Source organism: Styela clava, chromosome 2 (assembly GCF_964204865.1).
Source record: "Styela clava chromosome 2, kaStyClav1.hap1.2, whole genome shotgun sequence".
Lineage (NCBI taxonomy): Eukaryota > Metazoa > Chordata > Ascidiacea > Stolidobranchia > Styelidae > Styela > Styela clava.
Genome location: NC_135251.1, coordinates 7,150,092 through 7,167,993, shown reverse-complemented (window position 1 = coordinate 7,167,993; position 17,902 = coordinate 7,150,092). Strand labels below are relative to the sequence as shown.

The window sequence follows — 17,902 nt, the reverse complement described above, 5'->3', positions numbered from 1 at the left end:
AATTTTGTTCAATGTTCGTTTTACCCATCCATGTGTCCGTTTTACCCGAATAAATTTTTTGGGGAAAAATGCTCATATCTATCAAAATATTAGTCGGATTGCCGAAAGCGACAGTGGGCTGTAGGGCACATTCAAATTGGTTATTTTAAGTCACGCTTCTATATGGTAAAGATTACGAGAAATTGAGATTTTGCTATAGTGGTGTCCGTATTTGACGGGCCTACTATACTTGAAAATGAACTGGAATATTAATACTGTATATGATTAACAATTAAATATACAATTCACTTGTTACATAGTGGGTTTTACAATATAACGAGGTCATTACTTGAAATAGTCTGGAATATTAATTACACAATTACAATTGTAACCTCATAAATATAGTTTGACATTGCATGCAATATGAAATTCAGCTAAATACTTACGCAAATCACCTCCTCGAATTTCGAGTTGACTTCAAAAATACTCAAGATTTCCCGCTTCCAGTCGCTTATACGATTCTAGCTGCGTTTCCATCTCTAGGTACTGGAAATTAATTGGTTGCAGATGCGATTATCTGCTAACAAAAAGGCCTATGTAAAAATGAATGCGCGGGCCCTAGTCTGGGTAGAGGAAATAATATGACCAAAAATTAAGATTTCGTATAGGGAATGTATTCGTCTTTACAATTTATACATTTTAACCAAGTACTAATTCGCTATTAAAGTAACTTAAAGTTTTGCCTGTACAGAACACGCCGACTCGTATGATCACAATTTATAACGTTAATGATTGAATTTATTAATAATTTTCACAACTAGACTTGGCTCGGGTCTACGGAAGTGCGGGACCCGCCGTGGCCTGGTTACAACAATTAATTTCAGCAAAACTCTTCATAACTTCGTTTACAACAAGTTGCTGACACATACCAGCCATATGCCACAGCTACTGATGCATGTTCTATAGTTGGTCAAATGCATATGAATACTCACCGTTCCTCGCCTGTCAGTTATCTACAGACTACCGCACAGACGGTGTACGTCAACGAGTTTAATTTTCAGTCCCTCTAGTTATTTAAAATAATACTAGTACATTTCGGCGCAATCACTTGATAGATACAAATACCGGCATACTGTAACCAACACCGGATTTAGACGATGCGAGGCCTATCTTTAACAATGTCGTCATACGGACCGTGTATCAATTATGAGGCCACAATAGGAGCTTCACGTGACTGTAAAATTTGTGTAGACGTCATAAATCATTCATGAATCCAGTCGCAAGATGTCTCACGTAATCACAGTCCCTTATGCCTTCGTCATCGTTGAAGATAAAAAACAATAGACTTCAGATTCATGAATCTATCAATTATAATAACACTCTAACTAAATACCTCTGAAATTATAAACAGAAGGGGGGAGTGCTTGAAAACCTCCGGAAGGGGGCCCATGAGATATAAAAAGTTGGATGGATTTCCTCCATGAAAGGGCACCAAACTTTCAAGACTGAAAATATACGACGACTCCGTAGTCAACCAGAAAAAAAATACAACCACAACAATAAAACGAGAATATCGGTCAGAGACCGAAGACTTATCGATCGAAAGTTAGGGGATCCCCAGAACAGCGCTCTAACTCCATAGTGGCACCGTGTGTCCCATCACTAATTAATTAATAACTCGCTAATTATACGACATAATTCATCCAAAATCAATAGGCTTCTGGTCCGAGATATGATGAATGCACATGCAAAATCTGGAGCAGATTCAACTCGCTTTTGTGGAATATCGCGTGCATCTAACAGACAGACAGACAAATACCTATCAACATACTTACCGATTAAAATCGATAAGTAAAAAGAAGGCTACAAAAAAAATTTTTTTTTTCAGTATAGACTGGAGGGAGCTGTACGACCATGCAGTCATCGGAGTCAGCTCCTTCCAAGTTTGTGCTCATTAGTTAACAGTAAAACAAAATTTGAAAAAAAGAAAAAAAAAATGTTAACATGTATTTATTATACAAATGCACATGTTGAATATACAAACAGTAATATAGAATAAGTTACAAAACTAGCAAACTAAATCTCATTTGCAACCAGGGAACCCAGTAAGAAAAGGCGATATACCTAAATATGATGCAATCACAGATTAAAATCCCATGTTTTACAAGCTATCAATGTGTATACAAAAAATTGGATAGGCGGGATGGAATATTTTGGGTCGTTTGCAGGTAAAGTAGTTTCACCCACATACGTGACTGCTTGTCCATGGCCGTGTTCAGAGATAAAGACGTCAACGCGCCATTTTTAGAATGATCGAGCCCCTTCAAAAATGGTAAAATTAATTTTTTTTGATACCAGCATCAATTTTGAATATTTTCATTTGGAATTTAATTTTTAAAGAACCTGTAGGTCATGTTCGTATAAGACAGGCATAATAGTCTTTTGTCAAGGGTATAGATTTTTTAGATAACTATAGCCCTTGAGGGATTCAGGGAAATGTAGCCTCCTTATCAATAGGCAATACTTCACTAGGAAGACATTTGAATCCGAATCCATGAAGATTTGAAATAATGTTCAGTGAGCACTAGAAGTGTAGGTTGTGACCTGTGAACAAAGAAAGAAGACAATTCAGTTGGTGCAAAAGAAAATTTGTCACCAGCGTTGGGGGCAAGAGTTATTTACTTTACTTTTATCAAAGGTTCGAAGGGATTGAAGTCGTCCAAAAATGAAATGACTCGTATGACCTAATCTAGAATAAACAGGGTGGCCATAAAACAAATAGGTATGATAAATTTCTTGATTACTTATATTATAACAAAGAAAATTTATTTAACACTTGAACTTCTCTTCATGTAGGAGTGTACCTAAAAGTTTCGGAACTCCCGAAGTATGTGAACCAAGATGACGGACAACGGAACGTATAATGTCCACCAGGTTAGGCCATAATTTCAGGTACAAATGCTACGGGAGTCACTTGGCTAGTCCCCGAACTCGTAATAAAGACTAAAATAAGAAAAATTGGATTAAAAATATGGCCTAACCCTAACCTGGTACACATACTACGTTCCGGTGTCCGACATCTTGGTTCACATACTTCGGGAATGCCAAAGTTTCGAGTAATCTAGGATGATTTGCACAAAAGTATGTTATTTTTAGAATAAGTTCCAAATGATATGGAGTCTGTGTTTTGCAGTTATCAGTCAGTCAGTCGGTAGTTTATTTTTCACCAAAATAAAAATGCACTTACTAGGGATGCCACTTTTGGATTTACGAATCGGATCGATTCGAATCGCATCTTTTCCGAATCGATTCGAATCAGATTTACGCGATTCGGAAGAAGAGAGCGATTTACCGAGAGAAAAAAACATTGAACGTTTGTTAAATCGTTGTTTTCGGCGGCTTTCAATTTGCCGAATGCGTTTATGCGGCACTTCAAATAACACCAAATTACGGGATCGAAAGAAAAACATTGAACGTTTGTTAATCGTTGTTTTCGGCGGTTTTCAATCTGCCGAATGCGTTTATGCGGCACTTCAAATAACACCAAATTACGGGACCGAAATAAATGAAAATGAATTTTTCGTGATTGACTTTTTCACTTATCTGCCATCTTTAGTTTTAAGTTCGGCACAACACACTCTTTTACGCATCACTCGAGATGATGTGTGGCCTAATTTCCACCAAACTGCGAGTTCAGTTTTCGACTGAATAGCATAAGTTTCTATTATGCGCGAATTCATATGAATCGTATACCTGAAAATTCGTGATAATTTTGATGAAAATTTTCAACAGCACACCTGCGCTGCGACTAAGTAATTGTGCGCCCTGTCATGATTAGATAAAGAATCAGCTACCGACGTCTAGATAATATTTAATTTTGATTGAAATTTAAGTCAAACTTTGTTCTGAGTGACATATTTTGCGTACATTTGAACTATTACTGAATGAGTTCATCGGCCGGCAATGTTAATTGATAATCATGTTTCTCATTCGAAAATATATATTTATTTTGTTTGCGTTTGTCAGGCTTCCACTAGAGTGGCGGTAAACGAAATCAGGGGGACATAATGTAATATATACACGTACACGTACATACACGTCTTTTTTCATCTGTTACAAAATAAAGTAGTATTTACTTTTATTTTTTTTAGCGCGATACAAGCGGGAATAAAACATTTCAGATTATTTCTAGCAAATGTCATAACGGACAGGTGGGAGTAAATAATACTTGAGGAATGGCAACTTGTGCACTGTTTTACATCAACACGTGCCAGATTTCATACCAGACCAAGCATATTGTGCGAATGTCGTCTTACTTTAGCCCCATCGACCATGTTTGATCGAGATAAAGCGTCGACCAATTATTGCTCGTCAGCGCGGCGTCCGTTATGCACATTTGGATTTTCTGAATTACGAAATTAAACGTAGTCCACGATAATAATGAAGAATTTTTATGGAAATTTTTGTTCGCAATCGTAGTCGGGTGAACGATTGTTTTTCTCGAAATTAATTTAATCGTGATTAATTTTATCATATTCTTCAATCATATTCTTGTAAGCATTTTCCCATTTGTAGTAATTCAGAGGCAATTAGAATGTTTTTGTCGTATTACTCCATGCTGCTGGCATAAATATAGAATATTGTACTAAAATTTTGAAGATAAAAAATCTGTAATGAGGCCGGTCTCAATTCAATATAACAAGAAGTGAAATACCACTGTGGCAGTGGGAACAGACTAGGGAAAGCAGTGCTGTTACTGTGTTTATGACATAACAGTACAACTGTTCCCAGCTTATTTTCTCATATGAATTTCATCAAATTGCCTCAGTCCTGATACAAGTATAACACAATAATAAGTGTATTGTAAGACTCACAGATAAGTTGCAACAGTGAGTTTTACATCAATGCGTTTATTGGTGATATCTATGACCTACATCTTTTTCATCATGATGGAAATAAGTGTGGCTCATTTACTGAAAAACCCTTATCATCCTTGCTATATAGCGTATTCCATTTTCAAGTTTTTCTCTTCTAGATTTGAGCTTTTTTGTGACATTGAGCAAACATACACACTCAAATAAAAAAAAAGCTTAATGGAATCAGATTCGGAAAGATTCGATTCGAAAACTTTTGATTCGAAAAAAAATGTATCCAGAAGTGGCAACCCTAGCACTTACTGTGAACAAAAATTAGAAAAAAAAGTTCAAAATGACATTTCACGGTGAAAGGTGACACGAAAAACCAAAGTTGGTGATCGAGCAGGTTTAAAAGAAATGAGTCGGACAATATATAAATTAAGAATATTAAGTCCAAAAACCAAATTTGTTACAGAAAAAAGACCCCGGGCACCGTCAAGTACGGGAGGGGTAACCATGGGCAACGAACAGCATAGCAACGTCCGTTCACTTTGGCTGCGACACAGTCAGAGTAGAAGAACCATTCCTGCATTATAGAATCTTACCTCTTCGTATAATGCCACTAATTTCTCGCTTGTGTAAATGATGTATCTCCTCACCTCTCTTCATGACCTATCCATCAGAAATGTTTTGGTTTGACCGTCAACTGAAACATAACGACAAATTATTTATTACAAGTTAGGATGGCATAGATATGGCAAAGGTTCATATAGTTTGGGTTGACAAATCCCCTCTGTGTTCTATGTTTCTAATATCCCGATATATAACGAACAATTTCTCTAAAATTGATTAAATCCAAATATCAGTCAGACAAAGTGATCTGACAAACAATAAAATGTAACCATTGAAATAAGTGTTACAAGCAAGCAAGCATAATACATAGCAAAAATACCAGTTACATTTAAATGACTTTGTCAGAAAAGAAAATCCCAAATACTGTATTTATTTTAGGAGCTTAAAAAATATATAATTCAAACCCAATGACTATAGCACCATTAAATACCTTCATAAAACATATCTTAACATAGACTGGAATACACGACAGTTAGCCATATCAAGACGTAAGTGTGCCATCCATAAACACAATAAAAGTAAATAATATCAAGGTAAATCAGTCAAATGTTTAAACTACCCTACATCGTATAAAATTCTACAATAAGCTTGATTTTTCCAAGTATGGAGCCTGACATTCTTAGATTGTCTTGGATGATATTCAGGCTGGCACGTACAAGACACATTCAGGGATAGGATGGGATTATAGAAGTGTTCACAAGCTTCATTTGAACTCAAGTAACCTTTTACCAAAGATTACTTAATTGAATTAAAGGATTCAGACTCATGCCCCACTAACCGTCAATGAGGCTTATCACAGCACTTGACATCGGGATCAAACATGAATCGAGGCTGTGATGTCTTGTTGGTCAACTCAGTACTTGGGATTTACCCAACACTATAATGATACATAAATTTTGATCATGTCATATCTTTTCAAATTTGACTCATTGCTGTTTTCCAGATTGTATTGAACTGCTTCGAGTCTCAAATCAATCGACCCTGCTTTGACCGAATATTCTTAGAAAAAAACTACACAAATTGATAACCCATAGACAAAACTTGTAATTTTCAAAAAAGGGTAGGTTTTTCAAGGAATGGAATTCACGGGTCACCAAGAATTAGACAATATTTAGGCTGGCTCCATCCAAGCATTGGAAGATTTTTTTAACAGGAGTTGGCTAGTTGCAAATTTATAAAGTATTTTGTTCAATAAGTAGGGCTGGGAATTGTTAACATTAGCCTTTGTGCTACGCCAATACCATCAATTCATTTCTTAAATGTGTGGTTTTGAATGGTTGTGATTTCACGCAAATAAAAATTTACCAACATACAACTGGAGTATAGAAAACACTTGGACAATGTAAATTTGCTTCAAAGTAAAGCAAAATGCTTGGCAATTAATAGCACATACACATGCACAAACAAGATAAATGAAGCATTATTAAAGACACCTTTGGAAAACATGAGCTTTATTGTTCATTAACAGCAATATATAATCAACCAAGGATGATTTTAATGGTATAGATTAACACATGTTGCGGCATATAAATATTGAAAGAAGAAAATCTACCCATCGCATACTGACGTACCCAGTAAGACACGCTCCACAAAGAAGTGTAGTTAACCGTGAAAAAAATAATATCACTGTATTACTTCACAATACTGAGAAAAAAGTTTCGGATGCGGACTGGCGGTCATAAATGGTATTTATTCCACAACACTGGGAAACGATATTTGTGAACAGTATAGACTGAAGACAGAATGATTGAACCAATAGATTTAAAAGAAAATACGAAAATAACAGGAAAAACTAAAATACCTGGGCTATATGAAGGAACAATGACAGATGGAATTGTAGGAGACAGAAAAGTTCTTATCAAGGTCGATTGTTATATTGAAGAAAGAGATAAAAGAGAAGCATTCAATTTAGACAAAGTAGAAGAACATTGCAATGTAGCTACTCGTCTAGACTCTGGTTTCTTTGAGAACGGTCAAATTCACAATGGTGAAAAATGTATCTATACAGTCATGCCATACTACGGTGATAAAACACTCAATGATGTTGACCTTTCTACATTAGGTGAGGAAAATGTAAAAGATATTTTGAAACAATTGACAGATGGATTGAGTTTCATTCACGACAAAAAAATAATTCATAGAGATCTCCGGCCCGAGAATGTGTTCTACAAAGTGGATAACGGAAAGACCACAGTTGTAATTTATGGATTTGGACTCAGCAAGGAAATCCTGCATGCACCGCTATATAATAGCAGTTTCACAATAGATAAAACCACAGATTACAGTTCACCAGAGATGCAACCAGACTCCAAATTGGATGTCACTGAATCTACAGATGTTTTCTCACTTGGAGGGATTTTTTATTTCATTCTATCCGAAAGAAAACATGCTTTTGGGGATGAGGTGAGTTCCAGATCCCATAATATCGCGAACGATAAGCCAGATTTAACCAAATTGAAATGCAGTGAAGCTGAAATTGCAGAAAATCTCATTCGAAGAATGATAAATACCAAAGCAAGTGATAGACCAAAAATAAAAAAAGTGAAAAATCATCCCTTCTTCTGGAGCAACACAGACAGGCTTAATTTTTGCACAATGTTATATAGAGCGATGGAAGAATGGAATTTTAAAAGAGGCTTAAAAGGCGATTTGAATCTCATCAACCCAATAACTGGAGCTAAGCGTAGAGACTACAAGATGAATGATTCCAAAAACAATTGGTGTGAGAGATTGCAACTGTCCACCAATGAATGCAAGCTGTACGACATACCAAAGAATCAAGCCGGCTGCATAAAGAACCTTCTGAATCAGAGTGAAGTGAAATACAATGGCAATTCTACATACTCATTACTCTGTTTTATTAGACACAGAAAAAGTCACGGCGATAATGATTTGGTGAAAAAAATTTCTATGAATGACAATTACTTGTGGGATTTTGTTAAAGAAAGATTCCCCAAATTCCTTTCCATTTTGACCGTGACAGTTAGAGAGTCCAAAGATATGAGCCTCACCGAACTAAAATATTTTTATTGAAAATGAAGATATGGTTTATTATAATTTTGCTGGATACAATTTGGGTTGTAACGCAGTTAAGAGTGAGAATAGGCTTTTATCTGATGTACATTTATTAATAAGCGCTAATCATTTCCAAACCTTCTGATAATATTGAATGATTCTGATTTCAATATATCATTTCTCATCTGTTTATAGCTTTTTCACGCTTGCTTTAACTACACTGGTGTTTTGAATCTTTCTATTGTATTAACCAGAAATGTGCAAAGTGCAGGAATGTGAAATTTTTACTTAATTTGATAAATTCAAAGAGATTTTAAGCTGATTATTAGGCCTCTAGCTTAGTAAATGACCCAGGAAGAAAATATATTAGTTTGTTGAACTATATCTCTTAAAGTTAGTTAATAAATGATATATGAGTTGCAAATTTAAAAAAGTGAAATATCCTTATAGAAGTGGAATATTCTTTATCTGTATCTAGTAGTCTAATTAGAATGAAATGTAATTTATTTTTTTTCTTGTGTTTTATTATACAGTTGACTTAGTAGAAAAAAAAATAATGACCAATGTTAATTTGTGCACCTACCGAATTAGAATTGGCATGTTTCGGGGTGGGATGAGGTCAAAGGCAAATGCTTCTTCCTCCTTCATTCTCCAATTACTTCCTCATTCATCACGAATGACGCTGGCAATAAGAATGCTCTTTTTTGCTCTGCTTGCTATGCACGGGATTGAAAAAAATCCTGGGCCGAGATCTCCTGAAAGAAAAGCAGAAGATAATAATTTGACACTACATGACCAAGGTTTGTTTATATGTTGATAGAGCAGTAATTCCGATTCCTCAGACATCCTTAATGTTACGTCTTGCTTAACCTAACAAATAGAGAAAAAATGAGTATCGACTTCAAATAAAAATGTCATAAAATCAAGAACTTTCAATCATCGAATAACTAATTTTGAAATTTTGGTATAGCAATGGGTACTCCCGAAGTATGTGAACCAAGATGGTGGACACCGGAACGTAGTATGTGTACCAGCCCACAAGGTTAGAGTTAGGTCATAATTTTAGGTACAAATACTTCAGGAGTCATTTGACTAGTCCCCAAACTTGCAATAGAATTAAAAGAAGGCAAATTGGAATATAATTATGGCCTAACCCTAACCGGTACACATATTACGTTCCGGTGTCTGCCATCTTGTTTCACATACTTCGGAGTACCAAGCAATGGGCAACAGGCAGAACAGAGAATATGCAAAAATATAAAAGAAAAGTCTCTCAGTTCCATCTAGTAAGAAATTAAAAGTTGGTTGCATTGTTGAAGAAACTTTACCTAACAACCAGGATTCAAACATGTAACTAACATAAATATCATTTCGAATACAGCGAGGCCAGATTTGCCACACCAAGAACCAACTGAGCAATTTACGAGCGGGGGGAGAACAATTGGAGTTCCAGACCAACAGACAGAAGGAACGATAGACGGTTTCGGCGACTTATCTGGTAAGTGAATGGAAGCATATAATATTTCAAAGTACTGCTTCCAAAACCACAACAACTTTAAATTATTTTAAATGTTTCATTTTCATATATACCGGTATATAACAGCAAAAATGTCTAATTCTACCGAACTAAAATGATATTTCATTTATCTGGATTGATATAACTGGTCATTTCTGAAAACCACGAATTTGAATTTTCAAGTTTACATACTTGGGTAGGACTCCTATGTCCACCATCTTACCCAAGGCGTAATAAATTAGGTAATCATGCTGGATTGAAAGATGGGCAACAGGCACACCAGAGAATATGTGAAAGGTAAAAGAAAGCCTCACTGGAAATTTTAAAATGATTGGTATCTTCATTGATGAAAAAATTTCAGAACATGCAGGATTCAAACAAAATCTATATTTTGCACTAATCTATGAATTACTAACACAAATATTATTTCCAAAGCAGATATTAGAGATTTGCTGCCTCGAGAACCAACTGAGCCATCTACAAGCGAGGGGAGAACAATTGGAGTTTCAGACCAACAGACAGAAGGAACGATAGATGATGTCTGTAACTTATCTTGTAAGTGATCGAAAGCATATTTTAAAGTACTGCTTACGAAACCACAATAATTTAATCATTTTAAATGTTTCATTTTCATATATACCGGTATATAACAGCAAAAATGTCTAATTCTACCGAACTAAAATGGTATTTCATTTATCTGGATTGATACAACAGGTCATTTCTGAAAACCACAAATTTTGATGTCCGTTCCAAGTTTACATGCTTGGGTTGGAATCCTATGTCCACCATCTTACCCAAGGCGTAATAAATTAGGTAATCTATGAATTACTAACACAAATATTATTTCCAAAGCAAAAATGATGGATTTGCCGCGTCAGGAACCAATCGGAACAGTTACAGATGGATGGAAGACGTTTGATGATTTTATCCAAATCAACAAAGAGAGAGGGGAGATGACAGAAAGTAATTTAACTAGTAAGTGAATTAGAAGCTTTCAAATTTTTTATATTGCTTTGCAAATAACAAGGAGTCTCAATTATTTTCAAATGTTTTATCTTTTTTAGGTGATGCACATGTGACAGGCATATCCGGGCCAGCCATTAATAGTGAGTTTTGTTTCTTGTCCATTAAGGAAGAAACATGAGAATACAAAAAAACATTAGTTACAATTTAAGTACAGTGATCCCTTAGTAGTCTAGCGACTCGACACTCAAACAATTCGGTGAAAAAATTTGGGCGAAAATTCGAAGTCCAAACACCAGAACCAAACCGGGCATGCGCCCAAGTGAGATGATGCTGCTCGAACCGCAATTTTCGGCTCCCTCTCGACCATCCAATAAGGATCAGTCGGTTAGCAGTTCAAGTAACCGGGATAACACATGTTGAGAAGTTTTTGTGTGCTTTTTCTTGACTTTTTTGTCTTTGATCATAGCTCCAAAGAAAAGTAGTGATAAAGGGAAGGAGATGTTGAAAGCAACTAATGAGTTGAAAAAATAATTTATTGTGAAATACGAGAATGGTGTTAGAGTGTCTGATCTCACCCGTGGCGAAGTCTACCATTTCCATTTTTGACAAATAAGGAAGGTTTAGGCCCACTTTTATTAATATTTTTCGCATTTTGGAATGTGTGAAAGCATATACAACCGTTTCTTATGGCAAAAACAGTTCACTACTTGAACAAATCAATAGCCGAACACCAATCCCGAACAAATTATGTTCGACTACTGAGGTATCACTGTATTTAGAATATTTTTATTCGATTGATTGTAATTTTAAACATCTGACAGTCAGATAATTTCATTCAAGTTTAGATACCTGTAATATATATCTGACCAACCAAAATAACATCAACCTTAATGTTTCCATATTATAAAGTTATGTGTCACTCGATCCAATCAATCTTGCCATATTTAAATTGTGGCACCAAATTTTGGAAAATACATAAACCTGATATGGAATTACAGACAATAATCGGTAATATATATTATTTTTAATAATCACAAAACATTTTACAGTTTCTACTTTTCATTGAAAAGTCCTCAAACTTAATAACCCAAAAACTGCTGAATGAGACAGTTATCTGCATGATTAATGTTTAGTTGTTGCACAGAAGTTGTACAATATATCATACATATAAATATATATACTTCATATTTTCAGTATCTCTCGCTGGATTCTCTAATATTGTTATTGGAAACGATGGGCTCCAGGCAAAGCAGACTCTTGCAGGTAAGTCAGTATTTATATGTGCCTGATCTTACCCAGTTTATCAACATTTTCAAAGCCAAAATAAATATACGAAACCATATGTATGGAATATACAGAACCCTAACCAGTTTTTAGTTATATTCCTGAAGAACAACAATATCTATATTAAACCACAAATCTATAATAAACCACATTTCGTGGAATTGCCATCCAATCAATTTTTTAAACAAGTTTGTTGAAAGTAAGAATCTGAATCCTTATGTAAACTAAGAAAAGCTGTCACTGACATGCTGATATGCAGGCTATATAAGTTTATCCAAATAACAAAGATGTCAAAAGACGGCTGATGTAATGGATTTGAATTAGTTCAAGGCAATACTGATTGAGAAATGTTAAGATGAAGAAAAAAATCCACAAATGTGAAATTCATGGAAAAAATTCTGCAAAAATATTTTGTTAATGTGTGCAGCCAATGCATTGGAATTGCAAATTTTTTTTTTGGAGAAAAACAAGGGCAATGAATTTATAAAGACGATGGATTTTTATTCACTCACTCCAACTGATAAATTTGATTATTATTATTAACATAATAATTCCTGCCGGGATTCACAACCCTTGGCATAGTCGAAGGATTCAGTCCTGAATATAAAACTGCAATGTCTATATTTTAGCATCCGACACAAGCTCAAATGGATCAGATCAAAACACACTAGAAAAAAAAAGAAAACTCATATTTTCAGATGCAAAAAATTATAAAGGTTTACAGCAATTCAATGGTATGTTTATGCATTCAAATAAAAGTTAGAAAAAAGCAAAAAAAATCTGCTTTAAGTTATTCAGTTTTTTTTATTATTATTATTTATTATTTTCAAAAGAAAATATGATGAATTCTTTCTTTTTTATATTCTGTGATATAAATCGCGATGCACTGGAAAAAAAACACTTCAATAAAAAAAAAGTCTTACAATGCATGCATATTTGAAGAATAAAATTAACAATGCTGTTTTGGTGCCCATGAACCACCATTGCAAGGTTAAATGTCCAATACTGCATAATCGTTTTAAAACCAATGAAGTATAATGATTCCATAATTTCATAAATAAATCCAAGAAATGCTGAAAACAAACATTGAAATTCACTAAACATAATTTCAAACACATCTTTTACATAGTAAAGCTAGGTAATAGATAAACTGTGAGTCTGTGATATATAATTATTTAACATTTATTCAGGCAGTCACCCAGCAGGGAACGACACACCCATTTTATGTTTTCCAGTCATCAGTGAGAATCCTGAACCGATCGGCAATCAATCAACCGCATTCGGAATCAGGGAATATCCTGGGTCAAATGGCAGTCAAGCTGCACCTGAAGTACCAGTAAGTATATCCAGGTTAAATTTGAAAATTTTGTGTCAATGTTATGAATGCCATACAATCTTGTGAACATCAGTCGATGCAACTTTGATTTTAATAAACAAACCATAAAAAATCTTTCATACACTGAAGTTCGTGCTCCCGAATTATGTGTACCAAGATGGGGCACAATCTAAACCCTAACCTGGTACACATACTATGTTCAGGTTGTTCGCCTACTTCAGGAGCTTCCTGAAGTTCATGAAAGAGGTTCTCGTTCATGTGTACATCAGTTTGTGCAAGCCATGGCAATACATTTACCAAATTTACCTCCTTCAAACAAACTTCATAATTTTTAATACTTTCAGGATGAAACAAGTGGAACGTCATCAGACGACGCCAACATCACCCATGGAATAGAACATTTAGATATTAATAAAGATTCGGGTTGGATAAAATTGAAGGAAAATCTAGGGTACTATAAAAACAAAAGATTATGCCATAGAAAACCAATATACTATGGGATTCACAAGGTCGGGAATGAGAATCATAAAGTCGTTATAAAACTCATTCCATATGAAGACAACATGGATCCAAAAGAGCTCAGTGCATTGGAAAAGATGCAACACCCCAATATAGTCAGATACAGGGACAGCGGGTTAACCCCTCGTGGAAGGCACTGGTTTATAGTAATGGAATGTTGTAATGAAAACACATTAGAGCAAATTGCAACACAAAACCTGACTTGGGATGAGATGAAGAATATAATGTTGCAACTCGCTCATGGCCTACGTTACATGCACACTAAATACAATATGCAACACAGAGACATAAAACCGGCAAACATTCTACAATCAATCTGTGGTAAACACTTTAAACTGGCGGATTTCGGGTTCAACAAAGAAATATTGGAAAGTTCCAACGCACTCACCCCAGAGCATGTGGGGACAAGAGGTTACAGAACACCAGAGTCCTACCTTAAAAAACCACTCCTAACCAACCGATCTGACATATACCAGTTGGGCCTAAATTTTTTTTACATCTTATCCAAAGGTCGGCATATTTTAGGACCAGTAAGTGATTCCTTGCCGCATTATGCTATAAGGAACAAATTGTCAGTCAAGAAGAAAAGCCTGGAGATCATTGACGGCCCGGATCGCGAACTTGCAAAACACCTGATGTTGTCTATGACGAGAGGAAATCCATATACTAAAACCTTGGAAGAAAAGGATTATTCAAAACTAAGAAACGAACATCAAAAATACAGGGACAAGATGAGCACAGAAGAATTAATTTTCGACAACATGCCCAGACCTTCTGTACAAGAAGTGCTGTGCCATCCACTTTTCTGGAGCTACGAAAGAAAGTTTGACTTAATCAGGCATTTGTCAAGGTCACTCAAAACTGGCAAGCAAAAGTTCGAAGATTCCAAATTATTGACTGAATACAAGTGGAAGGAAGCATTAGATGGGGAGAATGAAACACCTACCCAACTTGCTGAAATAACTAGGAGCATGGACAGTAACTGCTGTATGCTCAAAATTTTAGGTTGCGTTGAAGAATTATTTCCAGAAGAAAAAACTAGGAGTGAAATCATGCAGTTTGTAGAAAAGAAATTTCCAGGTTTCATTCTCGATGCTTATTTGATTGCCAAAAAAAAAAGTCTTGTCAAAAATAGTTTTTTCGAAGAAACTGCTCGAAATCCATCGGAAAACTAACATTAGAGTCTTATTTTTAATCTTGATTCGAGCACTGCAGTATGAAAATTTCAATCCAGAACTCTCATTCAGTTCCTCCAATTATAGAATTATGCGGATAACATTTCCATCAAACATTGAATTTAATAATCAGCGGTTGGTGTCTCCTGCTACCGTACAGCACAGTTTTCAGATTTCAAGAATACAGTAGCTGAATAGCCCCCACATGGAAAGACATTAATAATGACATTGAGTGCAAACCCCCCCTTTACGAGACCGTCTGACCCCAAACAGGCACTGCGCAATATACCGGTATTGGTACAGTCAGACAGTGGTACCTGTACCGTACCTACCATAAAAGCGCCTAAATTCAGACAAAATGACCTTACTTTCATCAATAACTCGACCATTTATTGTCCAAACATCGCCATAATCAGTCGGTAAAACATTCATGCGGTACTTAACATTCCCTGCAAATTTCGGATGGAATGTTGTAATGTAAAAACATTAGAGCAAACTGACAAACAAAACCTGACTTGGGACGAGATGAAGAATATAATGTTGCAACTTGCTCATGGCCTACATTACATGCACATTGAATACAAAATGCAACACAGAGACATAAAACCGGCAAACATTCTACAATCAATCTGTGGTAAACACTTCAAATTGGCGGATTTCGGGTTCAACAAAGAAATATTGGAAAGTTCCAATGCACTGACTCCAGAGCATGTAGGGACTAGAGGTTACAGAACACCAGAGTCCCATCTTGAAGAACCATGCCTAACCAACTAATCCGACATATACCAGTTGGGCCTAAATTTTTTTTTACATCTCATCACAAGGTTGTCATCTTTTTGGGCAAGTAAGTGCATCCTGGGAGCATTATACTTTAAAGAACAAATTGTCAGTTTAGAAGAAAGTAATTGAAAGTCTAATTGACGGCCCGGATCGAAAACTCGCAAAACACTTGATCTTGTCGATGGCAAGAGGAAATCCATAGAGCAAAACCTTGAAACAGAATGATTATATAAAATTGAGAGAAGAACATTACAAATGCAGGGGCAAGATGACACCAAAACAAAGGATTTTAGACAACATGCCCAGACCTTACATACAAGAAGTGCTGTGCCATCCACTTTTTTGGAGCTCCGAAAGAAAGTTTGACTTTATTAGACATTTGTCAAAGTCACTTAAAACTAGCAAGCAAAAGTTCGAAGATTCCAAATTATTGACCAAATAAATACAACATGACGATGTGGATGGAAGCATTAAATCGGGGGATTGAAACACCTACCCAACTTACTGAAATAACTATGGACATGGACAGTAACTGCCGTATGCTCAAAATTTTAGGCCGCGTTGAAGAATCAGTGCAGGATGAAGAAATCAGGAGTAAAATCATGCGATTTGTAGAAAACAAATTTCCAGGTTTCATTCTCGATGCTTATTTGATTGCCCAAGCAAAGAGTGTCGTCAGAAGTACTTATTTCAAAGAAACTGCTAGAAATCCATCGGAAAACTAACATTACTTGATTCGAGCACTGCAGTATGAAAATTTCAATTCAGCACTCTGTTCAGTTTCAGCGGATAACATTTCCATCAAACAATAAATTTAATAATCAGCGGTTGGTGTCTCCTGCTAGGCTGCTGCTACCAGCACACTTTTCAGATTTCAAGAATCCGAATAGCCCCCACATTGAAAGACATTAATTATAACATTGAGTGCAAACCCCCCTTTTACGAGACAGTCTGACCCCCAGATCGGCAAACAGTCACTGCGCAATATGTCGGTACCGGTATACCGATACCAGCCAAAACAAAAAAAATTATTCTGCAGATTTAGGCATGACTCACCTTAACTTAGAGCATTGTTTTCACAGTTTCCCGGCATATTTTCCTCAAATGTTAAAAATCGACATTCTGACATTTGTCCTTAAATCTGGTCCTAACAGGCACGTAGTTCAGTAGGTGCGGTACCCGGTACCAGTACCGGTCCACTATTCCTTACAAAGTCACAGTGCACTGTCAGGGTGACGGACAACTCACTCGACTACAGAGAGGCCTGGTGAGTTGTCCGTCTTTTCGCATTTTCTACGACGGTGTTTTAGAATTATAGAAATGTAATTTTGATATTTTTAGAGCTGAAATGTTGAGAAAAATACATAAATATTCTCTAGAAAGCATTTTTATTTGTATAAGTGGCTTATTTTGCTCATGTTATATGAATACAAATACAGTCTACAGACGAAATTGGAGTAACGTTAGCGAAGTTAGACTGTTAACTTATAGTACTGTGTAAGTTTAAATTTTTGAACTTTATTGGAATTGTTTTGAATGAGCACCTTTAAATATATTAAAACCTTAAAGTTATTGGTGTATGGTTTTTGATTAAGATTGTTTTATTTGAAAAAAAAAATCACGAACTAGTGGATACTAATACCGTGTGCGTGAATGTATATTGTTTGTTTAATTTGTTTAATGCAATATTGTTTTATTTTCTGTAAATTCAATGAAAAATCAAGCCCCCTACCCCTTTCCGTAGAATATTCCACACTCTTTGTTGCTTTCAATAGACTATCAGTACAACTGCACATGCACACATCAAATCACATTTAAATTGTTATAGGCCTATCTGCTTCTG

The 17,902-nt window shown here is 35.6% G+C and overlaps 1 protein-coding gene and 1 long non-coding RNA gene across 4 annotated transcripts; one reads left to right on the top strand and one right to left on the bottom strand.

Annotated features, from left to right (window-relative positions):
- Positions 1–1,973: 1,973 nt before the first annotated feature.
- Positions 1,974–17,255, bottom strand: LOC120336628 (uncharacterized). The gene is made up of 4 exons (XR_013474295.1): positions 17,116–17,255; positions 9,067–9,238; positions 5,441–5,541; positions 1,974–2,583 (listed from the first exon to the last, which is right to left on the bottom strand). It is a non-coding gene; the product is annotated as an uncharacterized LOC120336628 (long non-coding RNA).
- LOC120331792 (uncharacterized) lies at positions 6,922–17,121 on the top strand. Of its 3 annotated transcripts, none has more exons than XM_078109937.1 (9): positions 6,922–9,283; positions 9,865–9,981; positions 10,435–10,554; positions 10,852–10,974; positions 11,064–11,105; positions 12,160–12,228; positions 12,879–12,983; positions 13,485–13,585; positions 13,930–17,121. In XM_078109937.1, exons 1-9 carry the CDS (start codon positions 9,040–9,042, stop codon positions 15,277–15,279), a joined length of 2,271 nt encoding a protein of 756 aa, XP_077966063.1. In that variant the 5' UTR covers positions 6,922–9,039; the 3' UTR covers positions 15,280–17,121. The 3 variants fall into 3 exon arrangements, with proteins under 3 accessions (XP_077966063.1, XP_077966062.1, XP_077966061.1); XM_078109936.1 differs by having other exon boundaries at positions 6,923–9,283; positions 10,438–10,554; positions 13,440–13,585; XM_078109935.1 differs by having other exon boundaries at positions 6,924–9,283; positions 13,440–13,585.
- Positions 17,256–17,902: the final 647 nt, after the last annotated feature.